The sequence below is a fragment of the Colobus angolensis genome, unplaced genomic scaffold (assembly GCF_000951035.1).
Source record: "Colobus angolensis palliatus isolate OR3802 unplaced genomic scaffold, Cang.pa_1.0 Scaffold316, whole genome shotgun sequence".
Classification (NCBI taxonomy): Eukaryota; Metazoa; Chordata; class Mammalia; order Primates; family Cercopithecidae; genus Colobus; species Colobus angolensis.
This window is the reverse complement of record NW_012116444.1, coordinates 995,892-1,014,448: the sequence shown is the minus strand read 5'-3', so window position 1 is coordinate 1,014,448 and position 18,557 is coordinate 995,892. Positions and strand designations below refer to the sequence as shown.

The following is an 18,557-nucleotide window of genomic DNA, read 5'->3' as shown; positions in this document are numbered from 1 at the left end:
AAAAAAAAAAAAAAACTCCTTACCGTGAACTACAAGCTCCTGAGTGGTCTGTTCTGTGCCCAACAACCCAGCCCGCCCCATGTTCCTTCTGACTTGCTACTCCCTCTGCCTGGAATGCTCCTTCCTTCCTCTTTGCCTATGAACTCCAATTGGCAAACCTTCCTATCACAGGCCCACAGAGCACCCTGACCCTCTCCTTTGTGGCACAAATCGGAGCCAATTGCTTTTTTTTTTTTTTTTTTTTTTTTTGAGATAGAGTCTTGCTCTGTCACCCAGGCCAGAGTGCAGTGGTGCAATCTCAGCTCACTGCAACCTCCACCTCCCCAAGTTCAAGCTAGTGTCAGGCACCCACCACCATACCCAGCTAAATTTTTTTGCATTTTTAGTAGAGGCAGGGTTTCACCATGTCAGCTAGGCTGGTCTCCAACTCCTGACCTCAAGCGATCCAACTGCCTCGGCCTCCCAAAGTGCTGGGATTACAAGCGTGAGCCACCTCTCCCCGAGTCAGAGTCAATTTATACTGATTTGGAGGATTCCCTGACTGATGTCCCAGCCTCCACATGAGATTAGAAGCAACCTGGGGACACAGACTGTGTTTTATTGCTATTGTACACCCAGGGTGCAACACAGAACATGGCACATGATAGATGTTTCAATAAGTATTTCTTGAATACAGGAAAGAATTTGCATTAAAATTGACATTTTAAATAGCATTAGTTGAGTGGGTTTTCCATGTTTCTTTGTCTCCCTACTCCAAAAATAAACACACACACATTAAGAAACGCTCTCCCCAGCCAGGCATGATGGCTCACTCCTATAATCCCAGCGCTTTGGGATGCCAAGAGGGGAGAATTGCTTGAGATCATCCTGGTCAACATAGCAAGACCCCATCTCTACAAAGAAAGTTTTATTTTAATTAACGAGGCATGGTCATCTCAGCTACTTGGGAGGCTGAGGTAGGAGGATCACTTGAGCCCAGGAGGTTGAGGCTGCAATGAGCTATGATTGCACCACTATACTACAGCCTGGGCAAGAGAGCAAGAACCCTGTTAAAAGAAAAAGAAAAAAAGAAAGAGAGAGAGAGAGAGAAAGGAGGGAGGGAGAGGGAGACAGAGAGAAATTTAGAAAGAGAGAAAAAGAAACGTTCTCCCCAGATGGACATCACCCCAAAAAAGCTCCACGCAGAGGATGCTCCCATGTTACCAACAACCTCCTCTCTTCCAGGTCCTTCCATTCTCATAAGTGAGCCCAATATGAGCAAGGAAATCGCGTCCTTAGGGTCCAAGCTGCTAAGTGAGACAGCTGGGTGATTCCAGACACCCTCAGGAGGAAAGAGGAAAGGACGGGTTGTCTTCCTCCTGCTCGGGGGTGGTCTCAGTCTTCAGGAGAGCCAGGGTAGCCGGTGGAATGGGGCAGGTCCCTTCCACGGGGCAGCACTGGCCTGGCTGCTTCATAAACATGAGCTCCACGTACTTCTTACAACATCCCTTGGAAGTAGGCGTCTTTTGCATCACCTTACAAATGAGGAAATGGAGCCTACAGGCTGAGTGTCAGAGCTGGGAAGCCAATCCAAGTGGTTCAGTGTTTGGGCCAAATAACTCAGGCCTTGAAGGTACGGGCCTGGGCTGGAATCCCAGCTCCACCCCTTTTTTTTTTTAACACAGGGTCTCACTCTGTAGCCCAGGCTAGAGAGCAGGGGCATGATCACAGCTCACTGCAGCCTTGACCTCCCAGGCTCAAGTGGGGGTAACGAGGATCTGAGCAAAGGCAGCATTGGCCTCAAGCAGCGGTGAGGCAGGAGGGCCTGAGGCCCCAGCGGGTACAGCCTGGGGTTTCCAGGAATTGAGGTTGATGGGGAAGGAGGGGGTCACAGAGGGATCCCTGAGCACAGCTGCAAGCCTTGGCAGGTATTGGAGGACTCTGAAGTCCTGGAGACCTGAGCCCAGAAGGGCAGAGTGAGCCCAAGGAAAGGGTAGCTGTGGCTCCCGAAGGGCGAAGGCCTCTGGCCAGCCTGCCTTGGCCTACGGGGTAGAAGAATAATTATTCCTCAGCCCTTTAATAGGAAAATACTAGCCCCCCAGCTGCAGAGCTTCCACTCTGCTCCCCCATTCCCTTCAATATCAGTGCTTCCTTCTGGCCTGGAGCAGCCTAGAGCTCAGCAAGCTCTTCCCCTGCCCCCAGCACATGCACCAGGCTCCCTGTCCGAACAGCTTTCAGGCCTCCAGTCAAACGTCCTCCTCTAAACCAGCTTGCCCAGGTGCCCACTTATCTCCTCTGGAGCTCGGACAGCCATCGGAGTTGCAGGTCAATAGGAAGTCCTTTGTCTAAGGCCAGTTTCCCAGCTACCTGTAAAGGGAGAGGCCGCAGCTGGTTTGCTCACTGCTGTATCCCCGGCACCTGTGAGGATACCTGGCACATAGTAGGTGCTCACTGAATACAGGCTGCCAGAACAACCCTGCCCAGGGGCTGCTGGCATACCATGGTCGAGGCCTTGCACGCACTCCCGTCAGCCAGCTGGGCCTTCCCCACATCCTCAGGCCTCAGTAGGTGAGGAGCCAGGGCTCCCAGCATCCCAGTCCTCCAACCCACCAGTCTGAGCCACAGCCAGACACCAACTCCAGCCTGGGACCACCCTCTGACATGTGATCAGTGGGGAAGCCCCAAGGAGGAGGAGGCAGGGACCCCATGCCAGGGCCCATTTGCTATCGATCCACTCCACCCTTGCGCCTGGGCTCCTGGGGACCCATCTTGTTTCCTTGGCTGGAGAAACAGCAATTGCTACAGTAGTATCTCAACCAAGTCAGCTCATTTAAGCCTCACAGTGGTACCTGGCTCAGAGGCTCCTTATCAGTCTTGACTGACAGATGAGGGCACTGAGGCCTAAAGAGTTTAGATGACCTGTTGCAGGTCACCCAGCTGGTTGAGGAGCAGGACTTGAGCTCTGGCACATCTGACCCCAGGACCCAGCTCTTTTTTAAAAACAAAAATTTAGTTGTCAATTGTGGTAAAAATATACATAATATAAAATCTACCATCTTAATCATTTTTAAGTGCATAGTTAGCTCTGTAGTGCACTGTACTACTTTAAAATATATATATTCAGACGGTTGTGCAAACCAATCTCCAGAACTTTTTCACCTGCAAAGTGCAACTCTATGCTACAGAGCTCGCCCATTCTCCACCAGTCCCTGGCAACTGCCCTTCTACCTTCTGTCTCTGAATGTGACTCCTCTGGGTACCTCAGATACGTGAGATCATAGTGTTTGTCGTTTTATGACTGGCTTTTTCACCCAGCACAATGTCCTCAAGGTTCCTCCATGTTGTAGCATGTGTCAGAATGTCCTTTTTTAAGGCTGAATCATATTCTATTCTATATATAGAGACCACATTTGGTTTATCCCTTCATCTGTTGGTGGACATGTGGCTCGCTTCCTTGTTTTAGCTATTGTAAATAATGCCGCTTTGAACACGGGTGTACACATATCTCTTTGAGACTCTGCATTCAGTTCTTTTGGGTATTTACTTGGAAGTGAAATTGCTGGGTCATATGGTGATTCTATTGTTAATTTTTTGAGGAACCACCATCCTGTTTTCCACAGTAGCTGCACCGTTTCACATTCCCACCAACAGCGTGCACATCCTTGTCAACACTTAGTTTCTGTTTTTTTGACAGTCGCAATCCTAGCGGGTGGGAGGTAGTCAGGGCCCAGCTCTTAATCCCAACTCCATGGGATTCTATCCTGAGGCCCAAAGTGCACCCCAATCCCTTCACTTCTGAAGGCCCCGCCTTGCTCTTGCCAATCCCCTTCCCAGGTCTGCGGCCTACCCCCAAACCACAGCCCTGCAGCCAGGGCTCCACTGACAGCCCCTAGGCCTCCATGCTCTCTATCCATGCAGGCCCCTGGGAGGCCATCCACCACTGACCTCCTCCTGCACCACCACCTCCCTGAATCTGCCCAACTCTGCTCACCATTCTCCACCCCAGACCAGACACCTTGCTCCCTATACCAGCCTGCAACCTGGGTCCACCCAGCAAACATGTGCAGGCAGGAATCAATCATGGCCAATTTGCCTTTACAGCCCCAGCGCTCAGCTGGCAGGTGTTTTGTAGATACTGAATGAATGTCTGGCAAATAATGAAGGAATGAGTGAATAAAGTCAGGCCTCACTAAGACTACAGAGCAGAAGCCAAATTTAAAAACTAAACACAGGCACGTCTCAGAGCCTCAAGACTCAGGGAATCTCAGCTTACCACTTACCAGCCAGCTGTTCAACCCTGGGCAGATGGCTCCACCTCTCTGAACCTTCTTCTCATCTGCAAAGCAGAGGTGAGTAATACCTTCCTCCCAGGAGTGTTATGAGGAGTAAAAGAGGGAACTCTGGTAAAGCAGCTCATTTGAGGCCGGCGAGAGGGAGGGGCTCTAAGCCACGACCACGACCACAGCCACCATCAAAATTCCCTCTCACCTCTCTCTGCTTCTGTCCTTCTCTGGCCCATCATCAGCCCTCCCCATTCCCGCATTCCCCAAGACCCCTGGCTCCCTCCTTCCCTCTCCAAGAGACTCCAGTCCACCTGCCTCTATGCTGCAAGCAACTCTCTCCTGAGCCTGCTCCCCTTCAGAGTTCCCATGCCTGTCTTCTCCTCTGCAAACTTCCTTACCACCTACTCGCTGCCGGCGATCTGCCTCCTGCCTTCTGCTTCTCCCAGGAAACTGCTCCCACTTTACCAGTGACCTCTGATCTCATGTTCCAGAAGCTTTCCTTGGACCTCCTCCTCAGACAGACTGAATGCTCTCCACGCTGCTAACCCTCCTCCTCTTCGCCAAACTCCTTCTTTGGCCTTTGCAATAACCACTTGGCCCAGGTTCAAATCCACAAACATGTAGCCAGTGCTCCCCACTGTCAAACACAGGACAGGTGTTCCTCCCGCCTCTCCACCATCTCTTCCTTCGACGCCTTCCCTTCCTCCTGCCCTCTAATGTGGGTGGGAGCTAATGTGTGTAAGTCCTCGAAGGATGTTGCCTTCTTCTCCAGGAAACCCCAGCACCAAGCAGTGTTTCTTAAACTGTGTCCTGGGCACTCCAGAATCCAAATCACTGGAATTGCCTTGCTGAAGATCTACAGAGCCAGCACCTCTAGGATGGGCTGGGAATCTGCATTTTGTGCCAGCCTCCCAAGAGATCCTTATTCCTACCAAAGTTTCTGTTCCACTGCCTTCATAGGTTGAAGCACTTCCCCTGAGGCTCCCCCGATCTCTCTCTCCAGAGTAACCTTCCCCATCACGACCTCTGGGGCCATCTTTTTCACGTAGATTTTTAGTGGCAATTCAAAGAAAACAGGCAAAAGCCAAATTCACAACTTCTCCTCCAGGATCAGTCGGCCTTTTCCAACTTTATTCCAGTCCCAAGATCACTCTCTCAGGCTCGAGCCTCAGAGTCCGCCATGCTGTTCCCACTTACTCTCTCTGCTCTCTCTGCCTTGGTCCAGACTCACTTCCCCTCATATCTTGGCCTCTGCAATAGCTTTGAACTCTATGACTGTAGTAGATTCCTGTGACAAATTACCATACACTAGTGGCTGAAAGTAACACAAATGTATTATCTTTCAGTTCTGGAAGTCAGAAGTCCAAAATCAGTCTAACCATGTTAAAGTCAAGGTGGTGGCAGGACATTAACAGTGGATTGGATAAAGAAAATGTGGGTCAGGTGTGGTGGCTCACACCTGTAATCCTAGCACTTTGGGAAGCCAAGGCGGGCAGATCACAAGGTCAGGAGATCGAGACCATCCTGGCTAACACGCTGAAACCCCGTCTCTACTAAAAATACACAAAATTAGCCAGGCATGGTGGCGGGGGCCTGTAGTCCCAGCTACTCAGGAGGCTGAGGCCGGAGAATGGCGTGAACCCGGGAGGCGGAGCTTGCAGTGAGCCGAGATCACGCCACTGCACTCCAGCCTGGGTGACAGAGCGAGACTCCGTCTCAAAAAAAAAAAAGAAAGAAAGACAGAAAATGTGGTACATATACACTACACAGTACTACGAAACCATAAAAAAGAAGGAAAGCAGGCCTGGTGCAGTGGCTCAAGCCTGTAATCCCAACACTTTGAAAGGCCAAGGTGGGTGGATCACCTGAGGTCAGGAGTTTGAGACCAGCCTAACCAACATGGTGAAACCTCGTCTCTACTAAAAATACAAAAATTAGCTAGGCATGGTGGTGGGTGCCTGTAATCCCGGCTACTCAGGAGGCTGAGGCAGGAGAATCGCTTGAACCCGGGAGGTAGAAGTTGCAGTGAGTCAAGATTGTGCCACTGCACTCCAGCCTGGGCAACAGAGCAAAAACTCCATCTCAAAAAATAAAAATAACAAAACAGATGAGGGAGAAGGGAAAGTTCTTTCTTACGGTAGAAAGTCAACTAATAGAAACAAATGATGGAGTTGAAAATCATCATGAATGCTAAAACTAGGGGGATGAAAACTTGATGAGAAACAGAATGTGCACCTAGCTTCAAACAATCCCCCAACAAATTACCTGTTAATACCAAAGAAGAAAACAACAACCTCTCAGCAGAGAAGCCTGGCAGACATCAACTTATCAAGTGATTAAAGACAAAATCACCAATACTGGCACAAACCAACATCACCCGCCTTCTGACATGGTGCACCAGGAAGGACACGGAGTCATTATTTGGCATTCCCAGCAAAAATGCGTAACCCAAATGTAACCGTGAGGAAAGATCAAATGAAGCCAAACTGAGGAGCATTCTGCAAAATAATCAGCCTGCATATATCAATAACGTCAAAGTCAAGAAAAACAAAGAAAGGCTGAGGAACTCTTCCAAATTAAGGGACACTAAAGACCATGACCATTAAATGCCATGTGTGATTCTGGCAGGATTGTGGACCTGGGAAAAAACAGCCATGAAAGACATTATCCTGGCAATTGATAAAAACTGAATGTGAATTCTGGATTTTAGTTTTGCACCGATATTTAATTTTCTGATGTTGATAGCCTTATTGTTCTTAGAAAACACCCACCAAGTATTTAAAGGAAAAAAGTTACAATGTCTCCAAGCTATTATTAAATGGTTCAGAAAAAAATTACCTATGAGTGTGTGTGATAGAGAGAGGAGAAAGTGTGTGTGTGTGTGTGTGTGTGTGTGTGAGATTATGATAAAGCAAATTGGATTGTGATGTTTGCACAAGACCATAAGTTTATTAAAAATCATTTATTTGTTTTTTAAAATTTAATAAAAAGTTTTACACACCCCCTCTGAGGACTCCCATTTCCCTGCCCCATGGCCTAGGTGCCCACCCATTTCTTTAATCTCCTCTCCCAGAACTCACCAACACAAATCTTCGCCCCCTCAGGGGGGTCTGCTTCTCACTCTCCTTCCCAAATACATGGCACATACCTTCTGAATGCTACCAAACTCCCTTACCCTCACTTCCCCTTACTACTTAACCTAAGTCTTGTCCGGTCTTCAAGCCCCGGTTCAAACCCTGCCTCCACAACACAGCAACAATCCAATCCCTCCTTGCCATCGAGCGGCTCTCATCAGACTGATCTCCACACTGATGGGGCACTGACTATGTGCCAGGCATTGCTCTATTCTAATTATTCATCTTTATTCTTGCTGCCTTAAGCCAGCTTTCCCTAGCATTAACCTCTTTCATAACCATGGACAGTTATCAAAACTAAGAAATTAGCTGGGCATGGTGATGCATGCCTGTAGTTCCAGCTACTCGGGAGGCTGAGTGGGAGGATTGCTTGAGCCCAGGAATTTGAGACCAGCCTGGGGAATATAGTGAGACCCTGTCTCTAAAAAATCATCTCATCTGAACTTCAAGGCCTACGAGGTAAATGCTGCCACTGGTCCCATTTTACAGATGAGTAAGCTGAGCCGCTAGTGAGTTGTCTAAGATCTCTTTGTAGGTGATGAAGCCAGGATTCAAACTGGGCCATTCTCGGACTGAAGCCTGGGCTGGTAGCCACTGTGCTCCTCGCCTCTACGGACATCCTTACACATTTGTTCTTTCTCCCTCACCAGGCCGAAAGCTCCTCAGGCCTCTCTCAATGACTCTATGCACCCTGCAGGTGCCCAACAGCTGTCTGTCTGCCACAGGCTGGGTTCCAGAAAGGAGAGGAGAGGGTCATAAGCTCTGTCAAAAAGAGGAGCCAGTTCTCCACACCCTCCCCGCCCCCCAGCACAGCCCAGCTCCCTGGCTACTGCCCAAGGCCCGGCCGTCATCTGCTCTGGGTAATAAGTATTTGTATGGCGATAATTACAGCATTTCGGAAGAAAATCCCATTAAGCAAGAGCCCCGCCGAGCTGCTAATGCCGGCACAGAACTGGAGGCGGCAACTCCGCCAAGCACCCGTCTGCTCCCAATGATGCAGGAGCGGCCCAGCCCCAAAAGAGCACGGCCGCCCCTGCTGGCAGCCTCGGGCAGCCTGGGCCACCGACACCCCGACTGCCCCGCACAAGAAGGGGCACCGAGGAACATCAGCCCCCACCCCCTGCTTGTGCCCCAGGGTTCCCATCGGCTGCCTGATGAGGAAGAGGAAGGCCACCCTGGGATCCAGCGTGACGCCCAAATTTCCTTCACATCCCTGCAATTCTCTGTCACCTTAATAACAATAATAATACTACCATTTATTGGGCACTTGCTGTCTGCCAGGCCCCGTGCGAAGCGCCTCTGCGAGCATTACCGCATTTAATCCTCATGACCACCCTTTGAAGCAGGCCCTATCATCATCCCCACTTTATGGGCAAGGAAATGCGGTTCTGAGAAGTCGCCCTTTCCTCCAGACCACTTATCCCAGCTTGCAGTTATGTGCTTATTCTTATATTATGTCATTCATCTCTATCTCCCCTGCTGGACTAAAACTGGGGTTTGTGTTTCTGTCCGGCACTATTCATCTGGCACAATGCAGACGTTCAATAGATAGCTATCTGTTGAATGAGGGAATTAAACCCCATCACTTGCCCAAGGCCTCCCCAGCTGCTGGGTGGCAGAGTGGGGTTAAAAACCTAGGCAGTCTGGCTTCACAGCCCTGCCATCACGACCACCCGCCCTGCATACGGTCCTCACTCTGTCTCCAGATCCCGAGGGAAAGGGGCAGAGATGCCCAGGAAAGGTAAATGAGTGTTCTAAATAGACAGACTGTGCTCTAAGCAGACAGACTGCAAGAGAGCCAGCGCTCAAATCCTTACCTCCCGAGCTCTCTTCTGCCCCACCCAAACCCTTGAGCCTCTAGCTTGAGCTTTCCAAATAATAACAATAATATCCTAATGATTGAATCACAAAGCATTTTCACAACCGTAGCATGAGTGAGTGCAAAGGCCCTTTGAGGTAGCAGGTGTCATCAGCCCCAGAGGCCGAGGCAAGGGCGAACACCAGCCATGTGCCAAGTGTGGCACGTTGCCTCACTTACTGCTCACTATCAACCTGCACAGCTGTCATCATCCCCTTTTACAGATGGGGAAACTGGGTCTCAGAGCAGGGAGAGGCACAGCATGGGGGTCCTAACACCAGTCATTCAGAGCCCAGCAATAAGCCAGTGTGCTGGCAACCACACCAAAGCCTAAGCAAGCAGGGGACTCTTGCCCTGCCAGGAGGAACCTCCCCTGCACAGCTCAGGTCTCTGCTGCAGGAGACCATGGTGGCCTGCTCAGATCCAACCAGGCCCTGATGGCAGATGTGGCTGCAGTGGCCCCTGACCTCATTTACCAAGGTCACCATACAATTATTATTGGAATTTCAAACAGGCTCCCCAGAGGATCCGCCTCAGGTGCCCTGGACAGCCTCCCTTCTGTGTGACCACTCAGCCCTGTTAAATGAGACCTCGAGCTCAGGGAGCTGAGTCTAGAGAGGGCCTCCCAGGCCTCTACAGCAGGCATGGAGATAGGGCAGGGTGGGCCAACTGGCAAGGAGGGAAGGGCACATAAGGAGGACAGCAAGGCTGGGCATAGTGGCTCATGCCTGTAACCCCAGCACTTTGGGAGACTGAGGCAGGAGGATTGCTTGAGCCAGAAGTTTGAGACTAGCCTGGGCAACATAGCTAGATCCCCATCTCTACAAAAACGGAAAAAAAGACCTGACAAGCAGCAGAATGTGCTGGGCCTGGAGGCAAAGAGAGAACAGTAGGCCTCCCCAAAGGCCCTGCCTGCCTCCCTCCGGCAACTTCCCCTCTCTGCACCCACAAGGGGAATCTTCCACAGGCCTCAAATACCCAATGTGCCGAGGGTTGGGGGACCCAGCGATGTCCACACATACTGTACTCTCGCACTCTCCTGGACACTCTAGTTAAAAGATTCTTTTAATTAAAAATCAAGTCCAACTGAAAGTCAAGGTCATTGTGGAAGAAAAAAAAATAACGGTGACCATGGCTGGGTCCCTCTGCGCCTGGGCAGTACAAAGAGAGGAAGCTTCCTGGGCCTCCTCTGCTGCCTCTCCCAGCCCTGGCTCTGTATTTTAATTGTTCATTACAGTGAATTATTTAGCACCCCTTCCCTGCCCAGCTGACCAGCCCCACAGCCCCTCCGGCTGAAACAATTTCCTCAGCAGCTCTGGGGCCTACACAACCTCTTCCCCGAAATCCCCACAGCAAACCAATGACAATTTCTTTCCATTTCGGGGGACAGGCCTGGACCCAGAGTTAAAGAATATATGATCATAAAGTTGCCAGGCCTCACAGGCTGCCGCAGAAACTGCCCAAAGGACAACAGGCAAATGCACAGCTGCAGTCCATAAAAATTTCACAGCCTCAGAAGAAGCCACTGTTTCAGGCTCTGATATTGCATGACACTCATATTGATTAGAGAGAGCATTTGCCACAGTTATTTTGAGTCTGCCTGGGCTCTTACCAAGGCCTCTTTCAAGATGTTCTTTTCCTCTTCGAGCAGCTCTTTCAGGGGCTGCCTGGAGAACAGGCAGGCTCCCTGCACTTTCCCAGTCCAGGAAGCTTTGCCCACATGGCAGAGATCAGACCTGCTCCACTTCCCCAGGATAACTCACCTCTGGCTTCCAACTAGGAATTCCAGAGGAAAAGTTCACATATAGAAAGGCTTCCTGACCCTTCCCAACGTCTCTTTCCAGCCTCAAGTCCCACTCCACTCACTGGCCACAGCATGTTTCAGCCCCAGGGACAAGCTGGTCCATCTTCCCATATCAGGCCAGGCACGCTCACACCTGCAGGCTTTTGGCTCATACTCACACCTGCAGGCTTTTGGCTCATACTCACACCTGCAGGCTTTTGGCTCATACTCACACCTGCAGGCTTTTGGCTCATGCTCACACCTGCTGGCTTTTTGCTTATGCTCATACCTGTAATCCCAGCACTATGGGAGGCGGAGGCAGGAGGATTGCTTGAGCCCAGAGATTTGAGACCAGCCTGGGCAACATAGCTAGATCCTCATCTCTACAAAAAAAGGGGGAAAAAAAGAGGTCTGCAAGAAAGCAGGCCCCATGACCTGAAAAGCAGCAGAATGTGCTGGGCCTGGAGCCCAGCTATTCCCTCTGCCTAGATTGCCTGCCCTCTGTGCTTGGCAAAATCCAAAGCAACCTTGATAAAGTGGCCCATCCTCTGAGAAACCCCTTCACCCTGGAAAAGGGCTTCTCACCCCAGTGTTCCCACAGCCTGTTCCCTGAGGCTGCCTGGCCCTCTTCTGAGAGCTTACCATTAGAGGTCCTCCGCCCAGTTCTCTAGACCATGTGCCCCTTGAGGACAGGGATGGGCTCACTCCCTGCTGATGCCTCAGCACCCAGGGCAGTTCCTGGCTCAGAAACATTTGCTGAATTAAAATAATGAGATTCCCCTCCCTATCCTATCGTAATAATGGCTCTCACTTAGCGAGCATTAAAAGGTACCAGGCACTTCCCATACAGGATCTTCCATCCTCACAAGAACCAGATACCTTATGTAGCCTCAGCCCCATTTTCCTGATGGAAAGCAACTAAGGTTCAGAGAAGTTAAGTAACTTGCCCAAGGTCACACAGCTAATAGGTGACAGAGCTGGAACCCAGGTAGTATAGCTCCCAGAACACCACCTCTTTCCTCTGTACTACTCTGTTTCGTCTCACTCTGATCACAAAAGAGCCAAAGAGTTTGTGGAAGTCTTAAACACTAAAGGTGGTGAGTAAGGATGGAGGAGATGACTTTAAGACTCAAGATTCAAAAGCAAAGAAGAGGAGCTAATGTGTCTTAGATCTAGGCTGCAACCAGGGTAGCAGCTTCAGGAGAAACTCCGGTGGACAAGGCAAGGGGAGCAGGGAGCAGGTACAGAGGGGACAGGCATGGAGGGTGACCAGGCCACCACAGAGGTCCTCTGGACAGATTTCTGACCCTCAGTTCCTCTCCGGGTCCACACAGGATAATGCACACGCTGCCCATGGGAAACTCAGTTTGGTACTACCTTTCCCTAGCCCTGTAACACACAAGCATTCACACACACACACATACACATGCAACACACACACACACACACACACACCATCTAGATTGCATCTAGATTGCAAATTCTCTGAAGCCTCCACAGAAATTTTTCAGATGCAGCCAAGAAGAGTCTGGGGCAAATATGTGCTCACTGATTGCTGGCCTTGGTACAGAGTCTGATTCAGGAGATAGCTCTCCTCAGGGTCAGATTTCTGTCTCTGACCAGCTGGGGGCCATGAAAATGTGCTAGAAAGTTATCAAAATATGCACGCCTTTCCTGAGAGCCACTGCAATCACCAAGGAGTGTGGGAAGGAGGAGTAGGTAGGTTTCAAAGGAGCCAGCAGCCTTCTCCAAAGCCCTGTTCAAAAATCTCCTGGTGCAGTCACCTCTGCGAGCAGTACAAAGGCCCTGCATGTGACCAAAATCTACACACACACAGCCCATTACGGGGACTCTTATGGCCTCACACTATTAAGGTGGCCCCTTAATACTAGGAATTGACACAGAAACACATTATGCAGAAGACTCAGAAAACAAAGTATAAAGGTCTGTAAATACACACACGCAAACACACACACACACATTCTACTAGCTTAGTGGGTCTAGAAAAGGGTCAAGTTTCCTCAAGAATTTACGAGTGAGAGAGAACAGGGGAAGAGAAATGCTGTTTTTATGTGACTTGTCATGGTCAATATCTTTAACCTTGGGCCCCCCTCTCCAAGCTTCTGACCTCTTGGCATTATCCACCCGGTTCTCCATCCAAGACACACCTACCCTTTCCGGGTGCTGAATGTTATAAACCCCAAGCCACATACCCAAAGCCCTCAGGTCCCATTGTCTGCCTGCGTTGGGGATGACTGGGTGGGGAGGGAGGCGGGTGAGTAGAGGACCAATGCGTGGCACCTGCAAGGGAAGAATTCTCAAGGCTCTGGGGCAAACAATGGAGAAGAAGGGGCAGACCAGAAACTTCGCCTCCATCCCACCCTGCTGCCCTTCGTCAGGAGCAAGCCCTGGGAGCGGTAATCTGCGCAGCTGGCTCAGAACGCGGCCGTAGCCCCATGTGCCCAAAAGGAGACATTGTCCTGGCGAGTGTGGGAAGTGTCCCTCCTGGGTGCAAGGAAGGCTTTCTGGCACCAGTTCGCAGGCACCCTGGAGGAATAAAGCGCTGGCGCAGTGGGGAGGGCGGGCGGAATGCAGGGTGCAGGTGTGAGGACCGGAGCTGACAAACCGCCGAGGGCCCTTTGAATCCCAGGGAAGGGGAAACCACAGCGCTCCTGGCTCCTGGTTCGGGAAAGATCCCGGCAAGAACTGACCGGTCTGTGGGCTGCAGAGCCCAAGCGGGCCCAGTGGTCCTGCCCCCACCCCGAAGTCCGGAACTGCGTCTAGGTTGGAGGGCAACCTCGGAGCCAGGGAGCCAGGGGCGGGGGCCATACTCACAGGCGCTCGGTGTTCCGCGGGATGTTCTTGGGAATGGCCTGCAGCCCAGTGCCGTGGCAGTCCACCGTGGTTCCGGTGCAGGTGCAGAGGGCGGGGCACGCCGAGGCTCCCAGGCTCCACGCGGCTGCCCACAACAGCAGCCAGAGCTCCGGTCGGACCGGCCCCGCGGAGGACCCCCACCCGGGCGTCAGCGCCATGGTGCCCTCACCGCGTCCCGCTCGCGAGCCAGACGGCGGTAGCCGCTGACCATCCCCGTCCGGGGCCGCCTCCAGGTGCAGTCCCGGGGCAGAGCCACCGAACAACCTGCGGGCTTGCGCGCGGCGCCCCTGCGGGCTGGGAGGCACCTTACTCCTCCAAGCGACGGCGCCTCTGCGCGGACGGAGGGAGGGCGCCTTGGGCGGAGGGCGCTCGGCTCCTCTGCCGTTTCGCCGCCTGCGTCTCCCTCTCCCTCCCTCCAGCTCCCAACTGACTGCTGCGAGGAGGAAAATGGGCAGGCCCCGCGCGCGCACGCACCCTGAGCACACCACACACACACACACACACACACACACACACACACACGATCACACACACACCCGCGCGCTCGCTCCCACCCGGCAGTCATCCATCAATCGAAAAGCACACATCCAGGGCCGGGCTCCTCCCCGCCCTCCCCCCGCAGCCCCCCTCTCCCGACGACCACTCGGCGGCTGCAAGCCGCCTAGTTTCAAAGGTGGAACCTCCGAGGCGCCGCCAGCGGGCAGGGGGCTGCGGGGGAGGGGAGAGGAGGGAAGAGGGGGTGTGGCTCGACCTGCCAAGTCCTGGCTGTCTACACACGCGCGCGCGCACACGCACGCACACACACACACACAGCGAGGATGCACACATTTAGACGCATGCACCCCGGCACCCGCGGCCCCAGCTGCTATTGCAGGGTGGGAGGGAGGTCTTATTTTGCTGCTTGGACGCCTTCCAGCGGGGTCAGACCCGTTTCCCCCATCCCCCGACGGCAGCAGCGGCCTCTAGGCCCCACCTGACTCGCTATGCCAATTCTTGGTTAAAGGAAACCCTGTGCTTGTGCCCCAGATGGCATCCTCAAGCCACCAACCTTACTTAGCCTGGACTTTGAGGGTGGAGCTTTGCCAGGGGCGGAACCGGGGGCGGGGGGCGCTCCACGAAAGCTCTAGGCCAAGTACAGTCTCCTTCCTACCACCATGCACCCACTTCTCAGAGGGTAACAAGCCAGCCCCATGCCCAGTATGAGAATGGCTCTGATTGGGACACTTGCTCAGCAGGGCACATTTGTACCATACAGTTACACGGGCTTCTTCCCCTGTTGTAGAAGAGAGGGACGAGACATTAAGGAGACTTGGAAATCTAGCAAACATCTTCCTCCATTCACACCGGCGTTCCTCCATTTCTGACAGGTGGAAACAGATGAAAATGAATATTCCATCTTGTCATCAAAGGAGACAGAGAGGGCTGGCATAGGGCTGGGCAGCCTGCTTGAGAAAGAACCCCACAGGCCACCCCCGTCAGACCCAGGCCTCACACCCAGCTGGGTAGGGACCTTCCTCACTGTAAGGCATGTGTGGACGTGGGCATGAACAGGACATCCAGGTGGCGAGAGAATTCTCCTCAACCCCAGAAAAGATGAAAGATCTCCTCAAAGCTAAGGACAGCTGTGGCTCGCTGGGGCAGTGTCCAGCAGTCGGCGCCCCGATGTGAGGCTGCCTGGCAAGAGGACACTGCTGGGTAGCCCGAGAAACACCTCCCGTCTCAGGAGTGGCCGGGGTCCAGACACAGCATGGATGCATTTGGTGGGGAGAGTGCTGGGCGGGGTGGGGATGGAGGATGTTGATGGACTCCACAAGGTTGAACACTTACCCACAAGGTACCCAAGCCTCAGGCATTTTCTTTGTTTTTCTTTTCCATGTTGATGAAAAATTTGCAGTCTCTCTACTGTCATAGCACAGTATGTTACAATTTATGCAGCTGATTTCATGGGCTTTTGACAGTTCTTTTGAAAGTTTTCACACATCCCTGTCCATGACCTCCATCTGGGCAGCAGGTTCTTGAACATCAGTTCAGTTTCTCAGGGCGCAGGGCTTTCTCAGGGGTGCCTATGTGGTAGGATATTAGGGAAGCTTCCCACAAACCAGGCTGGAGTCTGAGAGGGCTGCCCCTGCCCTGCAGCTCACCAGCTCCTGCTCCATGGGGCCCCAGCCCCTCTATCCGTGCCCTCCCGGTAGCCTCAGACAGAGTAACATTCCTCTGTGCCTGCTGCTTTGTTTATCCCCTCTTAGCACCTGCAGCTGCTTCTCCACACCCCACAACCCTGCCCACCTCCTGGCATCCTCACTCACTCGCCCAGACACACACCCCAGCACCTGGCACTTAGTAGGCCTGTCACAGACAGCACTTAGGCTGTTGAAGATATCTGGTCCCCAGCCTTCTGCTGCAGCAGTAGCTCCCCGGTCCCAGGACCTTGGAGGGCCCCTTCGAAGCCAAGACTCATGTGGAGAAGGGAGAGAGTGTTGATTAGCCGGGTGACATGCCCCTTAGTCCTCAGAGTGACAGAGTGAAGGGGTGTGAAGAGGGTGTGAGGAGGGGTGGGAGTGTGCAAGATCAGCCGTGCCTGTGGCTCCTGAGAACCAGCCCCTGTCCTAGAAGCTTCCAGACCAGCCTGGACAGTGAATCCCAAGCAGGTCCTGGGCTGAGTTGCTGCTGCCTGGCAAAGCCTGGCTTTTCCTCTGAAGGGAGGGAAGGAAGGAGCCCCCCAGACCCAGGACAAAGACTCCCCCGACAGCCCATCACGGGAGGCCCTGCCCAAACAGCGGGCAGCTCCCCAGCTTGGCTCCGGTCCCTGGTTCCTCCACCCCAGAACCTGGCCAGCTCCCCGATTCAGGAGGCGGCTCACCATGAATGAGCGCAGCTCATTAGCGTGCCCGGCACATTTACTTGTTAAACAACCGCCTGGCTGGCCGCACACCCCCAAGCCCCGCTCTGTTTTTTCAATTTCCTCTCCCATGCCCCTCCCCATCTTGGGTCTCCCTACCCCCTCCCTACAGCCAGGCCACCTGCTCCCACTGCACGGGTGGGGAGGAGGCAGGCCTGGCACATTGCTTCTACCAAGCCCGGCCCTGCTCACCTGTCGCCAGCAGGGCAACCTCCTGGAAGGGAAATTTGGGGTTGAGTCTCCCCAGCCCAGTGACGTGAGTCCCCTCTGAGTCCTCTCAGCCATGTGTGCTGGGAGTTGAGGGCCACTTCCCACGTGTGATTCAAGGAGAGAGCGCTCTCTTTATGGCTTCTGCACAGGGTCCTCTCCCCGCCTCCACCAGCCCCTTCTGGAGCACCAGGAAGCAGGAGAGCCTGGGTGAGGCTGAGGAGCACTGTGGGGTGGATTTCCAAGCTGCAAAAGGCAAAAGTGAGACAGAATGCCTGCTAAGTAGACATCAGATAAACACCACTCACGGAGTATCTGTGTACTACATATGCTGTACTGGAACTCAGCAATTCAACAGGGGACAAGAATGGCCCTGGCCCTCAGTGGGCTCACTGTCCAGTGGGGGCACAGAAACAGGAAGCGGGAAAGCATATTCATTTGGGTGTCAGCGAATGTGGAATTGCAGAGAACCCAGAGTGAGGGCACAGAGTGGGGCTGGAAGGCTCCCTGGAAGAGGAGGCACTTGAACTAGGTCTTGAAGGATAAATAGGCATTCTTTGGGCAAAAAACAGGAAGAAAGGCTCTCTCAGCAAAGAGAAGTACAGGAGGCAAGTCACACAGACTGGGAGCAGCATTCTCAATGGCTGAGCTGGGGCACGTCCAGCAAGGCTGGAGCATGGCAGGGGATTCGGGTGGGAAGCACAGATGGAGGTTACGGAAGTAATGAGGACACACCCCAGAGGCCCTGGTGCAGCCTTTCTCTGGCTTCACTGGGCTTTTAGCATCACCTGGCCTGGCCCTGTCCTCAAACACGTGTCTACGTATGCATGTGCTTGGAAATGCACTACCTCTGGAACCAGTGTCTCTGGAATCTGGTGCTTCCAGGGAGGTGACTTGGGAGGTAGCAAGGAGACAGTTGCAGCAGATGCTTGTTTTCTACTGTCTGGGTTTTTTTTTGTTTGTTTGCTTTTTGAGATAGAGTCATGCTGTGTTGCTCAGGCTGGAGTCCAGTGGCACAATCACAGCTCACTGCAGCTTCCAACTCCTGGGCTCAAGCGATCCTCTCACCTCAGCCTCCCGAGTAGCCAGGACTACGGGCACGTGTCACCATACTTGGCTAATTGTTTTTTGTTTGTTTGTTGTTTGTTTTTTGTTTTGTTTTGTTTTTTGTAGAGATGGGTCTCCCAGCGTTGCCCAGATTGGTCTCAAACTCCTGGATTCAAGTTATCCTCCCACCTCAGTCTCCCAAAGTGCTGGGATTACAGACCTGAGCCACCACACCCAGCCTTTGTTCATATTTTTTACCCTGTGTAGAATGAGCTAATTTCCCCCTACCAATACATTTTAACCCCCCCTGGGGTGCTTATCATACACGCTGATTCCTGTGACCCATCCCCAACCTTCCCAATCTGAATCTTCACTGTTAACAAGCTGGGGATGGGGGATTACAGGCGGTGCTAATTCTGATGCAGGTGATTTCAGAGACCGTGCTCTAAGAATCAAGGCCTGGTGTGCTGAGTGATGAGTTTGGAATTAGACT

General features: G+C 52.6%; 1 protein-coding gene across 2 annotated transcripts in view; it reads right to left on the bottom strand.

Annotated features, from left to right (window-relative positions):
- The window catches only part of SLIT1 (slit homolog 1 (Drosophila)), a 198,246-nt gene extending 183,931 nt beyond the window's left edge, over positions 1–14,315 (bottom strand). For both annotated transcript variants that reach the window (XM_011951197.1, XM_011951198.1), the window contains exon 1: positions 13,873–14,315. In XM_011951197.1, the coding sequence (XP_011806587.1) occupies positions 13,873–14,069 (197 nt within the window). In that variant the 5' untranslated portion in view covers positions 14,070–14,315. The remainder of the gene's footprint in view (positions 1–13,872) is intronic.
- Between the last annotated feature and the right edge of the window lie 4,242 nt (positions 14,316–18,557).